Source organism: Hemiscyllium ocellatum, chromosome 2 (genome assembly GCF_020745735.1).
Source record: "Hemiscyllium ocellatum isolate sHemOce1 chromosome 2, sHemOce1.pat.X.cur, whole genome shotgun sequence".
Lineage (NCBI taxonomy): Eukaryota > Metazoa > Chordata > Chondrichthyes > Orectolobiformes > Hemiscylliidae > Hemiscyllium > Hemiscyllium ocellatum.
In genome coordinates, this window is record NC_083402.1 from 78,476,712 (window position 1) to 78,502,064 (window position 25,353).

At 39.6% G+C, this 25,353-nt stretch overlaps 1 protein-coding gene across 1 annotated transcript in view; it reads left to right on the plus strand.

The window, feature by feature from the left end:
* Positions 1–25,353, plus strand: part of tmc1 (transmembrane channel-like 1) — a 71,291-nt gene that overhangs the window by 28,566 nt on the left and 17,372 nt on the right. The window contains exons 6-13 of the mRNA XM_060841491.1: positions 3,706–3,787; positions 4,988–5,094; positions 8,240–8,338; positions 8,517–8,659; positions 16,977–17,121; positions 19,901–20,095; positions 24,892–25,071; positions 25,173–25,328. Coding sequence (XP_060697474.1) covers positions 3,706–3,787; positions 4,988–5,094; positions 8,240–8,338; positions 8,517–8,659; positions 16,977–17,121; positions 19,901–20,095; positions 24,892–25,071; positions 25,173–25,328 — 1,107 coding nt within the window. The remainder of the gene's footprint in view (positions 1–3,705; positions 3,788–4,987; positions 5,095–8,239; positions 8,339–8,516; positions 8,660–16,976; positions 17,122–19,900; positions 20,096–24,891; positions 25,072–25,172; positions 25,329–25,353) is intronic.

The following is a 25,353-nucleotide window of genomic DNA, read 5'->3' on the forward strand; positions in this document are numbered from 1 at the left end:
CTCCTGGTACACTTGTTCTTTTCGGTATTAGAAGCCTCAGGTGCGGGGCATTATGTCATTTGGCTTGAAAAGATGTTTCTTAACAGCTTCATTTTCTGTCATGCCCATTAAGTCAAATTGCGATAGAAATATGACACAGCATTACTTAATGAGCTGACCAAGTCCTAAAACAGATAGGCCAGAATGGGTCTGTGGCAGTTCATGAAGTAACCAACTAGAAGGAAATACATACTTGACCTCACTCTCACAAATTTGCATGTCACAGATGGATCTGTTTATGATAGTGTAGGATTTACACCGTCATCATAGAGACTAAGTCACATCTTCACAATAAGGATACTCTCCATTGTGTTACACGGCATGACAACCATGCCAAAGGGGAAAGATTTAAAACAGATTAGCAACTCAAAATTGCAAATCCATGGAATTGAATTAACTTTATTGTCGCATGTACTTACATGAGGACAGTGAAACATTTACAATTCACCACTTATGATGTCATTAGTTCGCTGGAGGGATAAATGTCAAGTCTGGGGAGGAGGTCAGCCTGCCAGTGGGGGAAGATGGCATCAGGAAATGTTTCGTTTGTGTGTTCGGATCTAGAAGGGTCAGGCCAGGAATCGGAAGGTTGTGTGAAAATGGGTCTGGCTGGGGTTAGTTTGGAATCTGTTTGGGAGGTGATTGTCTAGTGCCTGTGGGGTGTATGGGGTCAACGGAGGTGTGGCTTTGTGTCAGTGGTGAGCCAAAAGTCAGTTTAATATTCATCCAAAAGTTAACTATGTTTTTTTCCTGGGTAATATTAGCTTAAGTAACGTTGAAGCCTCCAACTTTTCCAACTTTAATGGATTTTTTTCAGAGGGCTCCAGATACAGATGAACTGGTCATTGGAACATTTAATTTCTTGGGTAATTCCCACTGAGTCAGCTGTGTTAGGGATTCTGCACAACCCTGATGCACAACTTCAGTTAATGCTGCAAAAATAACTTTCTGACTGGTGGATCTCAAAATTCTGCATCAATGGACCTACCACAATCTCAAGAACTGCAGCTGTTGAAGAAGGCAGCTCACTGGCATCATTTTAAGGACAATTAAGGATGGGCATCGAAAGCCAACCTAACCACTGATGCCACATACCATTAAGGATTTAAAAATAAAGCAAGAGTCCCAAGTCCAATTCCCATTATTCATACAAAGTGAAACATTTCATGTACCAATTGAAAATGTGGATATTTCAATCGATCATTCAGCATTAGGTCCTATGCAACTCACCTCAGTAATTCCTACATTTGTCACCAGTGCTATTCGGAGTCTACTGAGCTCTTTAATCTTGGATTAGTTAATAAACAGGCCCATATTTGTGGGAATTTCTTACAAAAAGATCTGATTAATCCATTGTTATTAGTTAAAGATATTCTGGGAGTTGGTGCAAAAGAAGGTAAATAAAGTTTATCTCACCATGATCCAGTCAAATGGAAAAATAGTCTTGAAGGATCAAATGACACACTCCAGTTCACATGTACAGGACTGGAACATACACCAGATTTTAAACATAAGTTTGGAGTTGAAGTTTTGAGTTGAAGTTGTAAATTCAGATATTTATGTTTAAATCTTGACTTCAGTCCAAAGTAATGTTTATTTCTTTCAAAAGTAGGAGATAAATAGATCTTTGATTTGCTTATACAATACAACCTTTAGATCATCTGAGGTGGTTGAGAAGCACTAAGTCAAGATTTAATGCTATTTGCAGAGAGATGCAGAAAAATGCAAAAAAAAGTGTTCATTTCTGCAGTACCATTAGTATATAGTAAAATGTCACAAGTGTGATTTCTTGAAGGCTTCTCAAATTGAACTTAACTTAATAATGATCCACATAACAAGATATTAGGGCAGATGGTCCAAAACTTGGTCAGGTTGTTACTTTTTAAAAAATCTTAAAATAAAAAAGATGCAGAGGTAAGAAAGGTCTTGTAAAGGATTTTTACAGCTTTCAACCTAGTCAATTGAAGGCATGACTAACCATGGTAGAGTGATTGAAATCTGGATTATACAGGAGATCAGAGCTGAATAATATAAGAATCTGAGAACTCTGTAGGAGTGAAGAATTTTACAGATATAGGAAGTGGTGAAGCCTTGAAGAGATGAAATAACATGGATGATTGTTTTAAAATGAAGGCAATGCTAAAAAGTGGCCAAAAGCCAATTTATGTCAGTGACCACAGGTATAAATTAAGATTTGAACAGAGGTTTGCAGTTACTTATGTTTACAGAAGGTGCAAAATGGGAAATCAACCAAAGAGAATTTGAATAAAATGAGCCTGAAATTAGAAAAGGCATGGATGAGTATTTCAGTAATGGATGAGCTGAGGCAGATATGGAGAAAGGGGAGATATTGTAGATGAAAGAAAGAAGACTTGGTAATGTAAAATCTATCATGTTGGAAATTCAGCTCAAGATCAAATAACATATCAAAGTTGAAACAGTCTGGTTTTCAACATTGCTTCAAGAATTCCTCAGGGCACTCTTCTAGGCCCAGCCATCAGCAGCTTTTCATCAATGACGCTCCTTCCAAAATAAAGCTGGAAGTGGGGATTTTGCTGATGTTTAATTCACACTTTCTTAAATAATTAAGCTATCTGTTCCTGCACACAGCCTATACTACTTTTAGGTTTGGATGGATATGTTGCAAAAAACATTTGTATCATACAGAACTGACTATCTCCAGAAGAGACACTAAACATCTCTCAATAGAATTTTTATTCTTAAATCCACCATTATCAAAAACCTAGACTCATCATTAAATTGGACTAACTGAACTAAATACTGTGGCTATGAGGGCACATCAGAGACTGTATATTCTGCAGCAAGGGACAAATCTTCTGACTCACCAAACCCTTTCTGACAGCTAGAAGGCACAAGTCTGCAGTGACTGAAATAACTTTCACTTGCTCATCCAGGATGAGGCAGCCCAATTGATTGGCAAATCAGCCATCAGCTTAAATACTCACTCCGTCCACCACTGATGCTGTTGATTGCAGTTTGTATTACTGCAAGATACACTGCAGCAACTAACATACTAAAGCTTCTCTGGCAACCCTTTCAAAGCCGTGACCTCTGTCAGCTAGAAAGACAAAGGCAGCAGAAGCATCAGAATCACCAATTTCCTCATCAAGTGGGGATATCAAGTGATCTAGAAATATGTCTCTATTCCCTCATCATCAAGGTGAGTCAAAATGCTTTAACTCCAAAACTAATAGTACACAAAGTGTAGCAACTCAAGAAAGTGGTTCATCACCAGCTTCTTAATCAGGAATGGGCAATAAATGGTTTGTGAGGTCCATCTCCTGTAAATCAATAAATAAAAGCTTCAGACAATGGCCATGAAAAATTAATTAATAATAACTCATTCTAAGAATGACACAATTACAAAAATTAAATACTGTGGATAATGAAAATCTGAAATAAAGACAGAAAGTTCATTCCAATGAAAGGTCTAACTGAAATATTAACTCTGTTTATCTCTCTTTTGTCTTACAGACCCATTTCAAAAATAGCACTAATCTAGAAACAGGCTGTATTTCTACTATCACGTTTAGTGGATAAATAATTAAAAGAAGAGTATATTTAAGAGAAAATTAATTGAGATGTAAATGAAAATGCTAATTTTCATTGAAAGAAATCCTACATATCTTGCATTTTAACTTTCAGAAATGGATGAAATTTCAGCGTGACTTTGAGAACTTCAAAACTGCTTGTATTCCATGGGAAATGAAAATAAAAGAGATTGAAAGTAAGTGAAACAAACTGTACTAATAAGTCTCTTACAAAATGAATTTATTTGATTGTCAGGCAATAAAGTTGCTCTGGCATGGCAACTGGTATTTCTACAATTGCTGAACATCTTTACGATAAATATTTTCTTTCTTGGTCAGCCATGAGATGGAAAGAAAATGTTATCCTCTATCATTGCTATTCATATCTCCAGACTACAACATGTATTTAAAAATGCACATTGCCATAGTAATTTGGACTCCTTGGAGTGCCAGAAGTCTTGGCTAGATGGATGATGTGGAACAGAAAGGTGTTAACAGCATGATATTCATTTCCTCTTCTAGCTCAGTTGGATTTAGGACTTGCTTTCTGGCCCTATCTATGGTGGAGATTGCAATGCTGTGAGTCAAAGCTGCCTTCAGGCAGAGAACTCAAGAAGACAAAATTATATCAAAAATACCAGAACTGACAGCATCAGGGCACTGGTTGAGTTTTTGTGACAGGGGCATTAATGTTGCATGATGAAGGCATTACCTCAGCAATCTCAGTGATCTGCTAGAGAACAGATTGTTAAATTATGTAATACTTCTTTGTTACATACTCCAATAATTTATTGTTAAATGTCTGTCTAATGGTACAACAACCAGTAGTCATGTTAAACTACTCCCACCAGCATTTTCTGACTTTTGTTATTACTAATCTCCACCATACTGATTTCTTCTTCATGATCCTCTTAACTAAGTTCATTCCACATTAATGTCCTTACATTATCCCTTATGATCAAAGCTACCCTCCTCTTTTGCCATCCTGTTTGTCTTTCCAAAATATTATGTATCCTGGAATACTTATTTTTCAACATTATTCGCCCTGTAATCATGCCTCCTTAATGGTGATTAGCCATTTATTTTTAACTGTGCCATTAGTTCATCCATCTTTGTTGTAGTTGTTTTGCACATTTAGATAAAGTGGCTTTAACTTGATTATCATGTTATATATTAAGATTGTATATGTCACTAAGGCAACACTGCCCAAATAGTCCTTTAGATATAACAATAGGGTTAACACAACCTGTTTCATATGAATGGAATAGAAGGCTTTTGCAATTGAGGATTAAGCCAAACACTTGTACAATTTTTTTCCCATTTCAGTAACTTGTTTAACTCCTGAAATAACTAACTACTTGCAATGGGCAATAACATTTTTTGCTTGTTTTTACCAGGTCACTTTGGTTCATCAGTTGCTTCATATTTCATCTTCTTGAGATGGATGTATGGAATCAATATGGTTCTGTTTGGATTGACCTTTGGTTTGGTAATGATCCCTGAGGTAAACTTTAACAAAAAAACACATCTGCTAATTTAATCATTAAAATACCTTGAATTTAAGCTATGCTTTATGAAGTAAACAGAATAAGTTTTCGAAAGATAATTAAATTTTGTTTTCTCAGTCAGGTTTTCCTCTTCTTCATGAATTACAAACTTCTGTGGAATCAAAGTTGTTTTTATCGTGTGCTTCCAAAATTAGGATTACCTTGGCAAGGTCATACATGTTGTCCATTCCTAATCATGTGGAAAAGACTGTGGTCCATTTTGTATACTTCAGTTCTTGCATTTATGAAGCTCCAACAACAATATTAATGACAATATACTGTTATAGTATAAAAAAAGTTACTTGGGATCTCAACGATCCACTTGCATGACAATCAGGAACCATTTCTATCAATCTCTGGTGGCAGCTTGTGCCAATTTGCACTCAGGTTAAAATCGGGGCTTATGTGTTCACTTCTGTAGCTTTTACATTCAGGGTTATGGTAGCATTGTGACTATATAGCTTACCTGTCATGCTGGACTATTAATTCAAAGACAGATTTGAAATGCCAGCCCGGAAATCGGAATTCAAGTATTTAAATTAACTGTAGAATTTGAATGAATTAAATGATGATAAGCATGAAGCTTAACCATGTAAAAACCCACTGAGTTCTTGAACATCCTTTTGGGAAGAAAAACTGTTGTCCTTACCTGGGTGGACCTATATGTGTCTTCAGACCAGCATTTGATGATGGTTAACTGCATTCTGAATGTCCTAGCGAGCTACTCAGTTCTATGCAAGACTTGGCTCATTGCCACATTTACAGCAACTAGATTAGAGTGGTGCTGGAAAAGCAAAGCAGCTCATCCCAAGAGCAGGAAAATCAACATTTCGGGCAAAAGCCTTTCATTCCTGATCTAGACTCTAATCTAGACTCTGATTTCCAGCATCTGCAGTCCTCACTTTTGCTGACACTTACAGCAACAATTAGGCAAGGACAGCTCATTCTGATTTTACCAGGTATCCATATTACAAGTATGAGAAAACCATTAGAGGTGTTATTAAATGCTGCTACTTTTGATGAATTATTTTGAGTCTTTCCTCTTTTGGGCATCTTCCGAGGTCACACGAACAAAAAACAAGGAACAATACAGCTCAATACAGCACCACAATATCCAAAATCCTTGATTCCATCCCTGAGTATGACAGTTATTGACAGCAGGCTAAATGAATTGACAGTTAAGTAGCTTTTGTCTCCAATCCTGTGCCAACACATTTTGCCCTTCCAGGATCCGTATCCCTCTATTCCATTCTGAGTTATGTATTTGCTTCTTAAATGCTGCTATTGTGTCTGTGTCCACCACCTCTTCCGGCAGTGCAATCCTGGCACTCATCACCCTTTGTTTAAAAAACATGCATTGCGCATCTCTTTTAAACATCCCCCCCTCAGATCTTGAAAAGTACCAAAGTAATTGACACCTCCACTTTGGGAAAGAAAAGCCTCATACTTTCCACTTTATCCATGCCATTGACAATCTTATAAACTTCTAGTTTATAAGTGCATTCTAGTGAAAACAAGCCCAGTCTATCCAACCTTTCTTCATAGCTAAAATCCCCCATACCAAGCAACATCCTGGTAAACCTTTCCTGTACCCCTCCAGAGCATCCACGTCTTCCTGGTAGTGCAGTGACCGGAATTGTATACAATATTTCAAGTGTGTCCTAACTAAAATTCCATAAAGCTGCAGCATAACTTGTCTATTCTTATTCTTAATGCTCCTTCCAATGAAGGCAAGAATGTCATGGGCTTTTTTTACTACCTTATTTATCTGTGCTGCCATCTTTAGTGATCCGTGGGCATGCACCACCTAGATCTATCTGCATATTAATATTCCCAAGGGGTCTATCATTCACTGTATAATTTCTACCTGTACTTGACCTACCAAAATGCATCACCTAACATTTATCTGGATTAAACTTCATTTGCTATTTTTCCGCCCATCCCTCCAACAGATCCATATCCTGCTGTATCCTCTGACAATCCTTCTTGCTATCAGCAACTCCACCAGCCTTTGTATCATCCACAAGCTTACTAATTAGGCCAGCTATGTTTTCCTCCAAATCATTTATGTAGATCACGAATAGCAGAGGTCCAAACACTGATCCCTGTGGAACACCACTCATCATTCCAAAAAAACCCTTCCACCATTACCCTCTGTCTCCTATGAGGAAGCCAATTCTGTATCCATCTTGCTAGCTCACCCAGATACCATGTAACTTCACCTTTTGTACCAGTCTGCCATGAGGGACCTTGTCAATGCTTTGCTGAAATCCATATACACAACATCAACTGCTATTCCCTCAGCAATCATCTTTGTCACTACCTCAAAAAAATGTCCAAGTTAGTGAGGCATGACCTCCTTCCGAACAAAACTATGCTGTTTATCCTAATTAGTCCATTTGCTTCTAACTGTGTATAGATCTAGTCCTTGAGAATCTTTTCCAATAATTTCCTTACCACTGATGTGAGGCTCACAGGCCTGTAAATTCCTGGATCATCTCTGCTACCTTTTTTAAACAACGGGACATCATTGGGTATTGTCCAGTCCTCTGGGACCTCACCTGTGGTCAGAGAGGATACACAGATGTCTGTCAATGCTTCAGCAATTTGTTCTCTTGCCTCCCTCAATATTCTGGGATAGATCCCATCAGGACCCAGGACCTGTCTATCTTAATACTTTTTAAGATGCGCAAAATCTCTACCTTTTTCATTGCAACTTAGCTTAGAGATCTTCAACCTTCTTCTTTGTTCTGGTTGTCTAGAGTGGACTATGACAGGACCTGGATTGTCTTGACACTGGAGTCTCACAAAACATCCAGTGAGCTCAGAGTTTTTTTTACTTCACTTGCTTTGTAAGCAATGGTGAACTAGATTACCTGAGGGAACTGTTGGTGTAAAAGGCAAACCTCTTAACTCATTTGTGTTGTTTACTAACTTGATTAAGCATCATTGTATACCAAAGAAGTTTTAATTTTTATCCTTAAATGTAGGCATTTCCATGATATTAATTATCAGTTGCTAAGATGGGTAAATAATTGTGTGATTGAATGTAATTGACATCTCTCTAAATAATACTTTAATATTTTAATCTGTTGACTTCAGGCTCTGATGGGAAAGCCATATGGCAGCATGCCAAGAAAAACAGTTCCAATGAGTGAGCAAGACTCAGCCATGAATTTTGCAACATTGTGGGATTTTGGGGTAAGTTAAATTTTGTTAGAAAAATGTCCACAAAGAAAACATGTATGCGAGAAGGAAAGATCATTAGTTTTGTGAATTCTAGTTCTTAGCAAGATGAAGATAGATGTTAGAATAGCTTATTTGCTGACGTTGTTTTTGTGAAGGTTAACTGAAAAAGAAAACTCTATACTTTTTCCAGGGCTATGCACAATATTCTGTCCTTTTCTATGGTTACTATAATAATCAGCGGACAATTGGATGGCTGAAATTCAGGCTACCTTTGGGCTACTTCCTGGTGGGAGTCGGTACAATTGGATACAGCTTCATGGTAGTGATTAGGACGTAAGTTTAACTTCCAAGTTCAACTTTTATCAACCTTTTCCTTGTCAAAAGGATCCAAGCCAATTAATGTAATAACTTGCGCAGCATGTTGAAACCTTGTAGCCCTCATTTTTTCAAAATTTTATTGTTTATCATAAGTGAGCACAATTACTTACTTGAAATAATATAGTACTTTAATAAATCATTGACACTATGAAAGATTTTATTGATGAATCTTTGATGAATGATGCAAATGCAGGTGACATTATAGGCGGAATTTATTTGTTCTGATGCGGGTGCTGACAGCAGATTGGGAAGTGATGGCATTACTGGCAGCAGCAAGAATAGTCAACTAATAAACCTGGTGAAAATGAGGAAACCCAATGAAGGGCTTTTGCCCGAAACATTGATTTTCCTACTCCTTGGATGCTGCCTGACCTCCTGAACTAATAAACCTGGCACAAACGTGGGTTTTGGCCACTAATGCAGAAGGCTTGGGAAGGAAGGTTTTGAACCTACAGTCAGCTGATAGGGTTGGAGGCTTGGGTGACATTTGTATGCAGCACTTGGCATGCCAGCAGTGACAAAAAGGCAGCAGCTTTGATGTTGCAGAATTTAAGAACAATCCTCAACCAAACGTCCAGGCTTCATGTTATTTTCTTCAATTGAACTCCAAGCTCATTACACTGAGCTGCAGCTCTATGTTTCCTCTAATTTGCACTGGGGAGAAAGTGAGGTCTGCAGATCCTGGAGATCAGAGCTGAAAATGTGTTGCTGGAAAAGCGCAGCAGGTCAGGCAGCATCCAAGGAACAGGAGAATCAACATTTCGGGCATAAGGTTTCCTGAAGAAGGGCTTATGCCCGAAACGTCGAATCTCCTGTTCCTTGGATGTTGCCTGACCTGCTGCGGTTTTCCAGCAACACATTTTCAGCTCTAATTTGCATTGCTCTGCATGGATCCTTGAGTAGCCATGTGGCCACGCAATGCAGAGCGATCATACTACTTCAATATTTGGTCTGTTCTGTGACGGTCATTGAGAAGATACTATCCAATAACACATAACTCAGAGCAGACAAGGATCAGCCCACAGTTTAGCAATGCCTCATTGCAGATTCTCCTTCAGGCTATCTGAGAACAGCAGGACACACTCTTCCTCACGAAACAGCATCAGGAGGCATTCCCACCTGAGAGTTTGAATGTAGATTGTAACAAAGCTTAACAGCCATGGGACCTATCGGCACAATTTGGTGGCATGTTAGAAGAAAGAACAAAATATATAAAATGCAAAGTTTGGCTAAAACATAAATAAAGTGGGAAATAATTTGTGTATAAGAGAAAGTTAGCTACAAATATAAAAATTGATAGTAAGTGTTAGTATAGATGTTAAAATAAAATGATTAATTATATTAACTTTATTTTGAAAGAGAGTGAGTTTGGAGAATTGATAATGGGTAATAAAGAGATGGCAGATAAGCAAAACAGATATTTTTCATTGATTTTCATTGTAAAGAATATAAGGAACAACCTAAAAATAGCTCTAAATCAGGACATGGGATGGAGAGAGGAATACAATAAAAATTACAATTGCCAGGGATGGGGTAGTGAGCAAATTGTTGGATCTGTGGGTTCACAAATCCACAGGCCCTGATGGACTTCACCTGAGGATCTTAAAAGAAGTGGCTATTGAGACAGTTGATGTATTAGTTTTAATTTTCCAAAGCTGTGTAGATTTGGGGAAGGTTTCATTGTAATAGTAAATAGCAGTGACCCTTTTCCTATCTACAGTGACCTGAGGTCTCCTATTAATCTTGTCCTTTTCCATGATGATTCACAACCTGCTTACCTTTCTTCAAAGTGAACTGGTGGGTTGTGACAGGCAGCTCCAGAGTCTTCTCTTCCCCTCATGAACTAACTCACCTCACCTCCACAGCCCATGATCCCCACATTTAAATTCAAAAATATCATTTAATTGTGAAATATTCCATGTTACTGAGGGTAATGCCATGTTAATCCATTAAAATTGTCTTTCTGCTGTCAACATCACTGTCCCAATTCCTCTCTACTGCCCAAATTGAATCATAGAGTCATACAGCACAGGGAGACACTTCAGTCCATCAAGGATAGTATATCCTGATATCAGAAATTTGATGTGGCATCCCCCACATAATTCAACACATTGTGTAAATTGTTTCCAACTCCCCAGACAGCATTAAGTTTTACCTCAAGCAAGTTGCAAAATCAGTTCATTGGAACATAATATAATATAATATGTGTATCAGAAGTGAACAGTGCAACATATAAATATTACAGTTTTGTGTCAGACATCAGTTGGACCAAAAACATAAATCAACCCAAGACTGATGAGTTTATCAATGCAACATGTCATGACAAACAATAGAATTCTATGTTTAATATTTAATTTAAAATATTGAAGCAACAAACTGACAGGGAAAAAAAATGAGCTGAGCTTTATTTTTCTCCTCTGAGTTCCAACTGTGATGGTAATGGTGGTATTGAAATTCAAACAATGTGGGTCAGATTAGGTCAGTTCAAGCTGACAATTGAAGCTGAGACTGATTCCATTTTACCCATCATTTTCTGGCAACTGAGTAAATTATTCTGAATGAATCCAACAGCAGGTGTAGATCTACCTCCATTAGCAACAATCGCATCCTGATTCTATTGACACAAAAGAATTAGATTGACTCAAAACTTTGCCATAATCCAATGTGTAGCTCAATGCAATCAATTCATCAGTGCCAAATTAATCACTTTACATGGTATAAATAATGTCCCTTAAGCGGTTAGCATCATACTGGCTTAATGCACAAACATTTATCTCTCTGCCCCCTTGGGCCACAAGCCTAATTCCTGATGAAGAGCTTATGCTCGAAATGTCGATTCTTCTGCTCCTTGGATGCTGCCTCACCGGCTGTGCTTTTTCAGCACACATTCTTGATCTGATCTCCAGCATCTGCTGTCCTCACTTTCTTCTACGTAATTCAGAAACACTGTGGCATAACTTGATAACAGGAACTTCATACATTGTAGATACTGCATTCCACTACATTTCTGGAACCAACTTCTCCTTTCTTTAGCTCCCCTGAAAAAAAGTTTGCAGCTGCACTGGTGAGAGTCTGTTGAACACAACTCCCCCTTGTGCCTTTTACTGGTTAATTTCAAAGCAGTTTTTTTGTGGGAGTGAATCAACGGATTTACTTTCTTGATTTTAGTTGTACAGCATATGGAAACATAACTCCAGAAAAACTGGACAGAAAAGTCACTAGTATTTCAAGAAAAGAGAAGACTAGAGTTCTTTCAAATTGTGAAAGAATTTAAATAGGATGGATGTAGAGTAGCTGGGAATGAGGGGTAATATTACCAGGCATTTGGAGAGAGGCTTGGAGGTTGTGCACAGTGAAAAAAAATCAGACAAGAGTGTGTTGTTTTTCTGATTTTCTTCTGGAGGCAGCATCTATATAATGATGGCTAACTGTCTTGCAGTGGTATGAAGTCAATTAAACTTATTAAATTAGCATTTGGAAGCAGGGTTCTTAGGGTGACGCAACTTTTATTGTGTCAGAGCCTTAGCTACTCAGAGAAGCTGGCGAGACAATGGGAAACCAGAGTGGGATAAAAATGAAATATGCTCTGACTGAGTGGTACAGATGGAAAGTTTGAGAGCGTACACAGCAGAGACTTGCCTTTACAGCTGAAAATGTGTTGCTGGTTAAAGCACAGCAGGTTAGGCAGCATCTCAGGAATAGGGAATTCGACGTTTCGAGCATAAGCCCTTCATCAGGAATGAGAGAGAGTAGCCAAGCAGGCTAAGATAAAAGGTAGGGAGGAGGGACTTGGGGGAGGGGCGATGGAGGTGGGATAGGTGGAAGGAGGTCAAGGTGAGGGTGATAGGCCGGAGTGGGGTGGGGGCGGAGAGGTCAGCAAGGAGATTGCAGGTTAGGAGGGCGGTGCTGAGTTGAGGGAACCGACTGAGACAAGGTGGGGGGAGGGGAAATGAGAAAACTGGAGAAATCTGAATTCATACCTTGTGGTTGGAGGGTTCCCAGGCGGAAGATGAAGCGCTCCTCCTCCAGCCGTTGTGTTGTTATGTTCTGCCGGTGGAGAGTCCAAGGACCGACGCCTCCTCTTATCGCCCCCTTGACCACGACCCCACCTCCCACCACCAAACCATCATCTCCCAGACCATCCACAACCTCATCACCTCAGGGGATCTCCCATCCACCGCCTCCAACCTCATAGTCCCACAACCCTGCACCGCCCGTTTCTACCTCCTGCCCAAAATCCACAAACCTGCCTGCCCCGGCCGACCCATTGTCTCAGCCTGCTCCTGCCCCACCGAACTCATCTCCCAATACCTTGACACGGTTCTGTTCCCTTTAGTCCAAGAACTCCCCACCTACGTTCGGGACACCACCCACGCCCTCCACCTCCTCCAGGATTTTCGCTTCCCCGGTCCCCAACGCCTTATTTTCACTATGGACATCCAGTCCCTGTACACCTCCATCCCCCATCACGAAGGACTCAAAGCCCTCCACTTCTTCCTTTCCCGCCGCACCAACCAGTACCCTTCCACTGACACCCTCCTTCGACTGACTGAACTGGTCCTCACCCTGAATAACTTCTCTTTTCAATCCTCCCACTTCCTCCAAACTAAAGGAGTTGCCATGGGCACCCGCATGGGCCCCAGCTATGCCTGCCTCTTCGTAGGATATGTGGAACAGTCCATCTTCCGCAACTACACTGGCACCACCCCCCACCTTTTCTTCCGCTACATCGATGACTGTATCGGCACTGCCTCGTGCTCCCACGAGGAGGTTGAACAGTTCATCAACTTTACTAACACCTTCCATCCCGACCTGAAATTCACCTGGACTGTCTCAGACTCCTCCCTCCCCTTCCTAGACCTTTCCATCTCTATCTCGGGCGACCGACTCAACACAGACATCTACTATAAACCGACTGACTCCCACAGCTACCTGGACTACACCTCCTCCCACCCTGCCCCCTGCAAAAACTCCATCTCATATTCCCAATTCCTTCGTCTCCACCGCATCTGCTCCCAGGAGGACCAGTTCCAACACCGCACAGCCCAGATGGCCTCCTTCTTCAAGGACTGCAGAATCCCCCCAGACGTGATCGACGATGCCCTCCACCGCATCTCCTCCACTTCCCGCTCCTCCGCCCTTGAGCCCCGCTCCTCCAACCGCCACCAAGACAGAACCCCACTGGTTCTCACCTACCACCCCACCAACCTCCGCATACAACGTATCATCCACCGTCATTTCCGCCACCTTCAAACGGACCCCACCACCAAAGATATATTTCCCTCCCCTTCCCTATCAGCGTTCCGCAAGGACCACTCCCTTCGTGACTCCCTCGTCAGATCCACACCCCCCACCAACCCAACCTCCACCCCCGGCACCTTCCCCTGCAACCGCAGGAAATGTTAAACTTGTGCCCACACCTCCACACTCACTTCCCTCCAAGGCCTCAAGGGATCCTTCCATATCCGCCACAAGTTCACCTGTACCTCCACACACATCATCTATTGCATCTGCTGCACCCGATGTGGCCTCCTCTATATTGGGGAGACAGGCCGCTTACTTGCGGAACGCTTTAGAGAACACCTCTGGGCCGCCCGGACCAACCAACCTAACCACCCCGTGGCTCAACACTTTAACTCTCCCTCCCACTCCACCGAGGACATGCAGGTCCTTGGACTCCTCCAACGGCAGAACATAACAACACAACGGCTGGAGGAGGAGCGCCTCATCTTCCGCCTGGGAACCCTCCAACCACAAGGTATGAATTCAGATTTCTCCAGTTTTCTCATTTCCCCTCCCCCCACCTTGTCTCAGTCGGTTCCCTCAACTCAGCACCGCCCTCCTAACCTGCAATCTCCTTGCTGACCTCTCCGCCCCCACCCCACTCCAGCCTATCACCCTCACCTTGACCTCCTTCCACCTATCCCACCTCCATCGCCCCTCCCCCAAGTCCCTCCTCCCTACCTTTTATCTTAGCCTGCTTGGCTACTCTCTCTCATTCCTGATGAAGGGCTTATGCTCGAAACGTCGAATTCCCTATTCCTGAGATGCTGCCTAACCTGCTGTGCTTTGACCAGCAACACATTTTCAGCTGTGATCTCCAGCATCTGCAGACCTCATTTTTTACTCAGAGACTTGCCTTCACAATAGCAAATCTTGGGGATTACCCTCAGAGACAGTGCTTGGGATATAGAGATGACTGTGAGAACGCAGAGCCTTTCCTCACCGACATTGCGTTCCACACTCCTTTGAGGCTTTCACTTGAGCAGCACACTGACGGTGCAGCTATTGAGAGGGCTGAAAATTCCTGCACCTCAACCCTCCTGTCAGTGTTAATTGGATGACAGAATGGATGATATGCTAATTATTCCAGAAGATTGATTTGGAAGTCATCTTGCAGAGGCAGCCTGATTACACATGTGTAAAATAACAGAATCGAGAAAATTGTTACAGTGCAGAAAATGGCTATTACGCCCATTGAATCTGAACCACCTCCCTGAATGAGCAACTCACAGAGTGTCCTTCTCTCACCTTCTGCCTTGACCCCATAAATTATTCCTTTTCATGAAACAGTCCAATTCCCTTTTGAGTGTTTCTATTGAATCAAATGTCACTTTTGCTTCTCACAGAATCCCAAAATTAAAAATATTTCTGGCTGCTGAAAGTATTCTAAATATGATGAACTTAGTTTGACATTTCCACTTATGAATAAGTCCAGAACTGGTGTAATCGATAGTTATTAATAAATAATATAAAGAATTCATAAGAAATTTCCTTCCTCAAGAGATGGCAACAACTTTACAAATCCATCAAATACTTTCCCTGCAACATAGAGAAATATTTAGAGTAGTAAAACAAGTTAAAGTAGTACCCAGAAAAAAACAGCAACTTTAGAACAACAACGAACTGCATGATTCTTGAAGTAACACTAGGAAACAGCCTTCCTGCTGTTCGGTTCCATGCGGTGCTGTACAAGTGAAGTACTGGGACGTTCAAAAATCCAGAACTGGTCATGCAAAAGTGCAGGACCATGATTCAAATAACTTTTTCTTGACATTGAGTGTTGCCTGTGTGGAATCCACCAATGCAACCTGCATTCTCAATATGGCGTGGCAGGCTTTGGCTGGAAATTTGTGTGCATTTCTCCCACTCCTTGTACTGGGGAATTAGTGGGGTTATTAGTATCCAAAAAATGGCTGCTGCATCTCTAAATCTCTAGATCACTGCTTTATGGGTGCACAGTAAAATTTAGGGTCACCTTTGTCATTGGCAGTGTTGTTGATATTCAGGAAAATGCTGAAGTATTGGCTGCAGCAGATGTCATACCTTGGTTACAGTTTAGAGTCATAGATAGTTATAGATAGAGATGTATAGCACAGAAACAGACCTTTTGGTCCAACCCATCCATGCCAACCAGCTATCCTAACTTAATTTAGTCCCATTTGCCAGCATTTGGCCCATATCCTTCCAAACCTTTCTTATTCATGTACCCATCCAAATGCCTTTTAAATGGAATTGTACCAGCTTCCATCACCTCCTCTGAGAGCTCATTCCATACACGCACCGCCTTCTGCATGAAACATTTGCTCCTTAGATCCCTTTTAAGTCTTTCTCCTCTCACCATAAACCTATGCCTCCTAGTTTTGAACTCCCCTATCCTAGGGAAAAGACTTTGACTGTTCGTCCTACTATGCCCCTCATGATTTTATAAACCTTATAAGGTCACCCCTCAGCTCCAGGGAAAAGTCCCACCTATTCAGCCTTTCCCTATAGCTTAAACCCTCTGACCTTGGCAACAACATTGCAAATTTTTTTTAACCCTTTCAAGTTTAACAACATTTTTCCTTTGGCAGGGAGACCAGAATTAAATGCAATTATCCAAAAGTGGCCTTAACAATGTCCTGCACAGCTGCAACATGACCTGCCAACTTCTAAAATCAGTGCACTGACCAAAAAGGAAGTGATTCTTTGATGAGATATTTGAAATTTCATATATCATTGCATGTCTACATGTAGGAGGGTCTATCGCTTCTGTGTGTTTGCTAATCTCTCTCTGCATTGGTGCACCATGTATACAATAGATTAATGTTAATGGAGGCAGGGTAGCCTTCTTACTTTCATCCTGTAGTTCAAATGAACCCCAAGTATCTAACAGTTCATTGTGGCTTGACGGTGTTGCATCACCTAATGCGTATTTCTTTGTTTTCTTGAACATGACAATAACTACAACACCTAAGAAGATAACAATGTAACACTTCCATCTACTCCTCAGAATGGCAAGCAATGCAAATGAAGAAGGTGGCGGAGATGACACAAGTTTTAATTTCAGTTGGAAGATGTTCACAAGCTGGGACTACTTGATTGGCAATGCAGAAACTGCAGACAATAAATTTGCCTCAATCACTACCAGTTTTAAGGTACTGAATTCCTTTCCATTTGTCATTTTTATAAAAAAAATCAACTGATGCATTTCAGTGCTTCGCATATTACATCAGATTTCAAATTACAACAGATATTTGAAATGATCCATCTCAATAGTTATTGAAGTATGTCTATAATTTGGTGCATTAAATGACACACTAATTGCCCATGAGTCAGTTAATACAACAGCATAAGTGTGGCAGAAGAAAGGTCCTTTGGAATATAAAGTCCAAAAGCTTATCATGTAGTTTGTTCTCATAGATTCTACCCATTCTACTCCATTGTCTGCTTGAATAAAGTAACTATCCACAAGTGAAATCTTGAAAGACACTCCAGAAATGGCTTCCCATGATTTAAGTAATGGGCAAAACTTCAAACCTAACTGACCCCTTTATTATTTAACTCTATCAAAGTCCATTCTACTCATAAGTCCTTCTTAATAATAAAAAAAATGTATCCAAATCTCAATTTACTTTCGAGACGTTGGCCTAAATCTCCCAGTCAGCATCAGCGTTGCTGCATCTGAAGCTGACAGGTAGAAAATGGTGCATTTGTTTGGGTATGTTGAAAAGGATCACACATCTGATACAGATTCCAGATGAACTCCCCCAGTACGGCTATCCTTTCAGAAACTTGTGAAGGTGATTAATGCAGAAAATACACCACCATTTTACAGCACTAGCTTCCAGTTTCTGGCAGTCTTTTCATGGATGATTATGGACTAATGAATGGAAGGGTAAATGGATAAGTAGATGAATGAGTGAATGGCTGAGCGAGAAACTAGTGATGGCAGTGAGTGGGAAGGTAATTGAGTGAGTAGCTGGTTCGGTGGGTGAGTGGCATGGCACATTGGTAGGTGATGCGGGTATAGGGTTGATTGTATTCAGATTGTGGGGTAGTTCCTAACCCTGTTGGTTTCATGATTCCTGATGAGATTTATGTTATTGTAAATGTATTTACATTGAAAACTACCTTTTCTGTACCTTGAATATTTACTTTATTTAGAAGTCTTTCGGTGTCAGAAAACTTTATGGGTCGAGATTTTCTAGGCAGGCATGCATGTGTACCAGTACAGAATGCAATCAATGTAGATTTCAGAATTATGCCTCATTTCGATAGATTTCAGACTGCTTCGTGGGCATGAACTTTAGGTAAGCTAGACAGGTGAGGATAACAGGAATCGGGGGCAATTTCAGATATCAATGACCATTAGGAGTGCTTTAGAATTGAGAGAGGAACTCTTGCTCCTCAATGTTCACACGAGTAACCCTGTGTATAGTAGATTGAATGCCTGCTCCATACACGGCAAACTCATTTTGCTGTGAAGTTTAAAGAAAGGCATTGGAATCCCCATTACCATGTGCAAAGTAACAAACACTATTTTAGATAGCCAAGGTCAGCATGGCAGTGAATGTTTCCAAAAGATCATTGAATAATAGGAAAACAGTTGCAATGATGACCTGTTTATCTCCTAATATTTCTAAGTGTGCCCTCCTAACACTTACAGATAGTAGAGATAAAAAGAAATCTGGGGCAGATCCTGTGGAACTTCTATTTGCAGCTGATTTCACTGATTGACCAAAACTTTTTCTATATTTAGGTACCATAGAATACAGTTAGAATATATAAGTAAATGTTTTATTGCATAGAATCTAATGCTGTTATATTTCAATTTTCTGTATGAATGAGTATACAGAATTCAATGTTTTTCAATTCTTGTTTGATACCGGGGCTAATTATGAAGGTAGATTACACAGATAAGGCTTGTATTCCCATTAGTATTGAATATTAAGGGGGTGATTAAAGTATTTGAGAGGGCAGTTTAAATTATTTCTTCTTATTGAAAAGTCCAGAATAATTTCACATTGCCATAAAATTAGAAATTGGCAGTTGAATGATATCAATAAGCAATTAATCATTCAGGTAGCAATGGAAATCTGGAAATCTCTTCCACCAAAAGCTGTTGAAGCTAAAGTAATTTAAAATGTCAAAACCCAGAACTTTGTTACACATGGGCCAGGGAACCAAGGTGTTCTCGGGTTTCTGTTATAAAATATGTTTAAGATCAGTATATTTTGCTAGTAGCATTTGATGTAAAGGTCTGAATTTAAGTAATTGCAAGAGCAACCTCTAGGTTATGCTTTGTCTATCTGGGGATTGGTTAGCTTGGTTTTTTTCTGAACACCTAGTTCACAAAGCGGAGTAATGCCAACAGTGTGAGCTCAGTTCCTACACTGGCTGGCGTTACAATGAAGGATTCTCCTTCTCAACCTCTCCCCACTCCAAGGCATGGTGACCCTCAGGTAAAACCACCACCAGTCATCTCTCTCCAATGAGAAAGCAGCCCTATAGTATAGTAAGACCATGGTAATATCATGGTGATTTTATCTTTGCTTCTCTATTTCTACCTCCTTTCACAACTAATGAACAACGTTTTTTCATAAATGTTTTATCCATTGTTATTACTAATACAAAATAATGAAAAATCCCACTGAATAGCCATGATCTAAGTGCTGCTAAGTAATTTCTTGTGTTATATATGATGTTTGGGGACACCGTGCTGATCCATATGCTGAATAATATTTTAATAAAGCACAGACCTTAAAAATAGCATGCCTAGATTATTGACATTGTATCACTCTGATGGATCATTGAGCTTATGTATAACTAAAGTAACACATTCATTTAAGATTCACATGCCATATGTTGTTTGTCCTGCAGATGAATTCTTCATTAAACATTTACAAATAGCTTTGAAAATTAATTTACATACAGGAATCTATACTTGAAGAACAAGAGAACCGGAAGGAAGGAAATATCCATTTAACCAGATTCTTACGTGTTCTTGCCAACTTCTTGGTACTCCTCACTCTTGCTGGAAGTGGCTATCTTATTTTCTTCGTTGTCAGAAGATCTCAAAAATTTGCACAGGAGGGACTGGATGACTATGGATGGTGGGAAAGAAATGAAGTTAGTGCACAAAGTATTTTTCACAACTCTGGGAGCAGGTTGACACGTGGAACAGTTGTATAATTCTACTGTACTTTGAAGCATGGAGTTTAATTATTTGACATTCTGATCTAAATTGAGCCATATGATTTGTAGAAACCTAAATTCTGCCCAATTCTATTTTAAATGCCTCTCTCTACATTGCAAATCAGCAGTCCAGTGAGGGATCAATTTCCATACTGGCTTAGGGCACTCTTAATCTTACCTGAAGTGTATTAATTGTGTTAATCTTACCCCCAGTTTAAACTCACCATCAGTTGTCTCTCTGTAATGGGAGAGCAGCCTATTATCTTCTGGAACTATGGAGCTTTACATTTCACTTTAGATGCTTTACTCCTATTTATCCGTAATCCGTCACTGGCTTAAATTTATTAATAACTAAAACAATAAATACTATTCTGCTAACCTATATAAACAAAATCAGAGGATTTCCTTCTTATTTAGATGACAAATTCAAATGCTAATATTCATTAGCACATTTTCTGAAGTACTTGATCAAATGATCATCAAAGAAAACATGGAATGAGTTGTGGAGGCACATTGCTAAGCTAATTGCTGACCTAATGTGGTAGATATGCAGAGGAATGACAATATGGTACAAGAACAGATCAGATAGTTATCAGTAAAACCATATCTAACAGCATATTTTTCTTTAAAAATGTAGATTATTTGAACCTTGAGACAAGGGCTAACAGTTTATTTGAGGGAGGAGACAGGGAAAAAAAACATTGAATCATCCATGTGCTGAAAAGAAATTTGGAGCCGCTGCAATAACTACGCATAGCCTTGAACTACAAAATGCATGCAAAAGTGTATGTTGCCACAGCAACTTGCACTCCCTGAGTGGTCTGTAACACAGCACCACCAGGCGACCCAGAATAGGGTTGAAATCTTTCTTCTCTGTGGGGTATGATAAGTAATGTATTATGTGGATGCGTCCAGAGCCTCAGCTTTTACCATAAATAATGTACACATGAATAAAGCATAGATAGATATAACTACAAACAGAGTTTAAACTAAATTGAAGATAAAATAGATTGTGTAGATTTGAGCAAGAAGTTAGAAAAAAAAATAGACTAACTGAGTATTGAAAATTATGGCAGACTATGTTGTATTGAGAAATATGGCATTTTTCACTTTCGATCCATGATCTAAACAATTTCTTAATAGTGAAATACTAAGAACAGTGTTGAAGAAAGGGATTCAGAGTCTATGTTCACAAATTGCTAAAACCTAGTGCACAGCTGCAAAATGTAATGAGGAATATCATGAAAAGACAAATAAATGCAGCTTATCCAGACCACAATTTTTCATTAAATCTTTCTGTCCAAGATGACTTCTAGATCAACCGATTGCTCTAAAAATTTCTGTTCATATCACATTAAATATAGAAACCTCCTGAAATGCAGCTGCATGTATCTATGAATCAATAATCTTCTGGGATGATACACTCTGCTTATTGAGTTCTCTTGCAATGGGGATCTCTTACAACGATGTTGGGTGAGCCTAGCTTTCGAGATTGACTGCTACTTGTAATTCTGTTAATTCTCTGCCAGAAGGGAACACACTAGTATGAGGAGTGAAATATTAATAGAATGAAATATTAATATTAATTGAAACTACATTAGAAGAGCTGCTAATAGATATCAAAAAATCAGAAACATATTGAAGATCAGAGCATCTTAGCCTTTGAAGGCATTGGCCAATATATATATTGTGGACCAGATTAAGGAGCAGAACACAACTACAAACTGTCCATTAAGGAACTTTACTACCATCACTGATGCTTCTTTGGGCCAATAGTCACATCCTTTATGATGGCCCTGGGAAGCAATAGTAAATGGATCGACAGAACTGAATCTTTGTTGTATTAGGACAGTACTCTTTAAACTCTCACCCACATCTTCAAACATGGAGCATCCCCACTGCTCCCATAAGAGGCATCGCGTAAGAAATACAAGTTGAGTTACAGTGAGCAGTAAGTTTCAGTATTTGCATTCTATTATCTACCTAACTCCCACTCTTCTTCATATAGGATTCCTTATGGGTATCACACCCATGATATTGTCCTAACATAAACATAAAATTTGCATAGCTGCACCTTAACTAGTGTAGAAGCATTATCTGCCTTCCAAATTTTCTCAAGGAATATAGGGTAAAACTGTACGTTGAAAATGTGTTGCTGGTTAAAGCACAGCAGGTCAGGCAGCATCCAAGGAACAGGAGATTCGATGTTTCGAATCTCCTGTTCCTTGGATGCTGCCTGACCTGCTGCGCTTTAACCAGCAACACATTTTCAGCTCTGATCTCCAGCATCTGCAGACCTCACTTTTTCCTTACTTAAAACTGTATGTTGGTTAGCTTGGATGGCTGGTTTGCAATACAGAGTGATTTCAACAGCATGAGTTCAATCCCTGTACCGGCTGAGGTTGATATGAAGGACTCTCCTTCTCAACATCTCCCCATGCCCTAGACTTGGTGACCCTCAGGTTAAACCACCACTGATGCTCTCTCTTTAAGGAGAGGACTATGGTGACTTTACCTGTATTAGGGTAAAACTAATAATTGCAAACTAAGTCCAAAATTCCAGTCATAAAATCTTAGTCATAGAGACATACAGCACGGAAACAGACCCTTCGGTTCAACTCGTCCATGCCAACCAGATATCCTAACCCAATCTAGTCCCATCTGCCAACACTATACATGGAATAGTTGCTGGAATTGTTTAGCGCTAGAGTTTGGAATCTCTAATTGTGTATCCATGAATTTTGATGTATACTAGTCAACCTGTCTTAATACAAGTAAAATTTGGATTGTACTGACAGATCATGAAGGCTCAATCGAACACAACTGTTAGCTATAGAATTGATAATGTGCATCTTTATGCCAGACTAATACTGAATAATATCAACAGGATAACTACCTTTTAAGAACATTTATTTTTAATTACATACTACAAAACTGAACTGATGTTTATTCTTTAAATCTGTTGTTATTGAGATTATCAATATTCAAACTTATTGGACAAAGTTAAAAATCACATGACACCAGGTTTTAGTCCAATGGGTTTATGTGGAAGTACAAGCTTTTGGAGCGCTGCTCCTTTGTCAGGTAGCTGATAGTGCAGGATCCCCATTAGGTGCCCCACTAGCTCCCTGATGAAGGACCAGTGCTCCGAAAGCTTGTACTTCAAAATAAACGTGTTGGACCACAACCTGGTGTTGTGTGATTTTTAACTTTGTCCACCCCAGCACCTCCACGTTATATTTATTGGGTTCAGTTTGACCTTGTGTGACTGTGTGAAATGTGAGGTATCAGATCAGTTATACATCTTATTTCATCTCCACTGAAATATAATGTATGATCAGAAGTTGATCTGTGATTGAACTGTTTGCCCTGTCACACAAAGTTAAAATTGTTCTCTCCTATTTGCAGATATTGTCTTCAGATTTAATTTTGTTGATGTAGACATATGTATCCAAGGAATCCATGAATGATCCACAACTGCAGTTCAAGCATGTCATTTATTGTCATCAGGAAAGGTTAGGGAAGGCTTTACTCTAGGCTGATCTGAGATAGGTGAGAAAGAAACTCAGGCAAGACATGCTTCATTGTTATCAACTACTCTGAGGAATTCCCACAAATCACAAATCAGTGTATAATATTTCTGCTCATAAAGTCATAAAGTCATAGAGATGTACGGCAAGGAAACAGACCCTTCGGTCCAACCTGTCCGTGCTGACCGGATATCCAAACCCAATCTAGTCCCACTTGCCAGCACCCGGCCCATATCCCTCCAAACCCTTCCTATTCATATACCCATCCGAATGCCTCCCAAATGTTGCAATTGTACCAGCCTCCACCACATTTTCTGGCAGCTCATTCCATACACGTACCACCCTCTGTGTGAAAAAATTGCTCCTTAGGTCTCTTTTATATCTTTCCCATCTCACCCTTTGAGTTTCAACTGATGTCATATAATACATTTCCTTTCATGTGTACTACATGAACTTGGAGTGTTAATAATGAAATATCTTTCTCCAATCTAAGGTTGTTGTGGGACTGTAGGGGAATTTATATTTTAAATTTTAAATTGTCGATAAGTGAGACAAAGTGATTCCAACTTAATTTCATTTCCTAGTTCAAGCATTTAGCCTATCTACTACCTACTATCTTGTAGCCATGCACATTATAGTTCCCTCTTCCCATCTGAAGTGGCTAACCCTGTTGTAACACAAATACCTCAACGTGCCAGCTAAAGTTGTAACTGGGATTTACAATAAATTGACCAGGATCAACAGTGCAGTTATATGATGGGTGGCCATACAATTCCAGCAGAGTTTTCCAACATTGTGTCCAACAGAAAACTTACACTCTCATATCCTTATCATAAATGGAGGACCTGTATACTTTTGGGAATTTTCACACTCTGTCACCCTGGGGGAAGCATTGTTCTGGTTATTACATGTATTGAATTCATAGATGCAATAAAAATAAGGTATTAAGATTTATGTGCGCATAATAGAAGTTTTCAAATGAGAAAACAACTGGCAAATACTTGTACATTGATATGGTGACTCATTAAAGTTAGTTGCACTTAAAAATCACTTTGAACAAGATTTATTTTGTGTTTCTTGATGTTTGTGCCTTACATGTGCCTTCACAAAGATTGAAATGTCATGCTGCTTCTTTTATACATTTTTCATGTTGTTAAGATTTGTGTGATGTGATTAATCGTATCTGCTTTCTTAATTTAGGTAAATATGGTCATGTCATTGCTGGGCATGTTTTGTCCTATGTTATTCGACATCATTAGTCCTTTAGAGAACTACCATCCACGAATTGCACTCCAGTGGCAATTGGGCCGCATTTTTGCTTTGTTTCTTGGTAACCTCTACACATTTATTATCGCATTATTGGATGAAATTAACCTTAAGGCAAGAGTAATGCAATAACTTATCATTATATAACTTTACATACCAATTGACATTTTAGGCTGAAAAAATTGTATCTCTTTACATTATTCATTTTATTTTAGCTCGAAGAGGAAAAGATTATTAAATACAATATTACCATCTGGGAGAAGAATCTTTATAATGGAACTTGGTTGGAGAACTCAACTTCGCGCCCTCCATTAGATATTGATCCTGCAATTGTACCCAGAGGGCCTTGCTGGGAGACCATGGTGGGGCAGGTATCTTTTTGTTAAAAAAGTTATT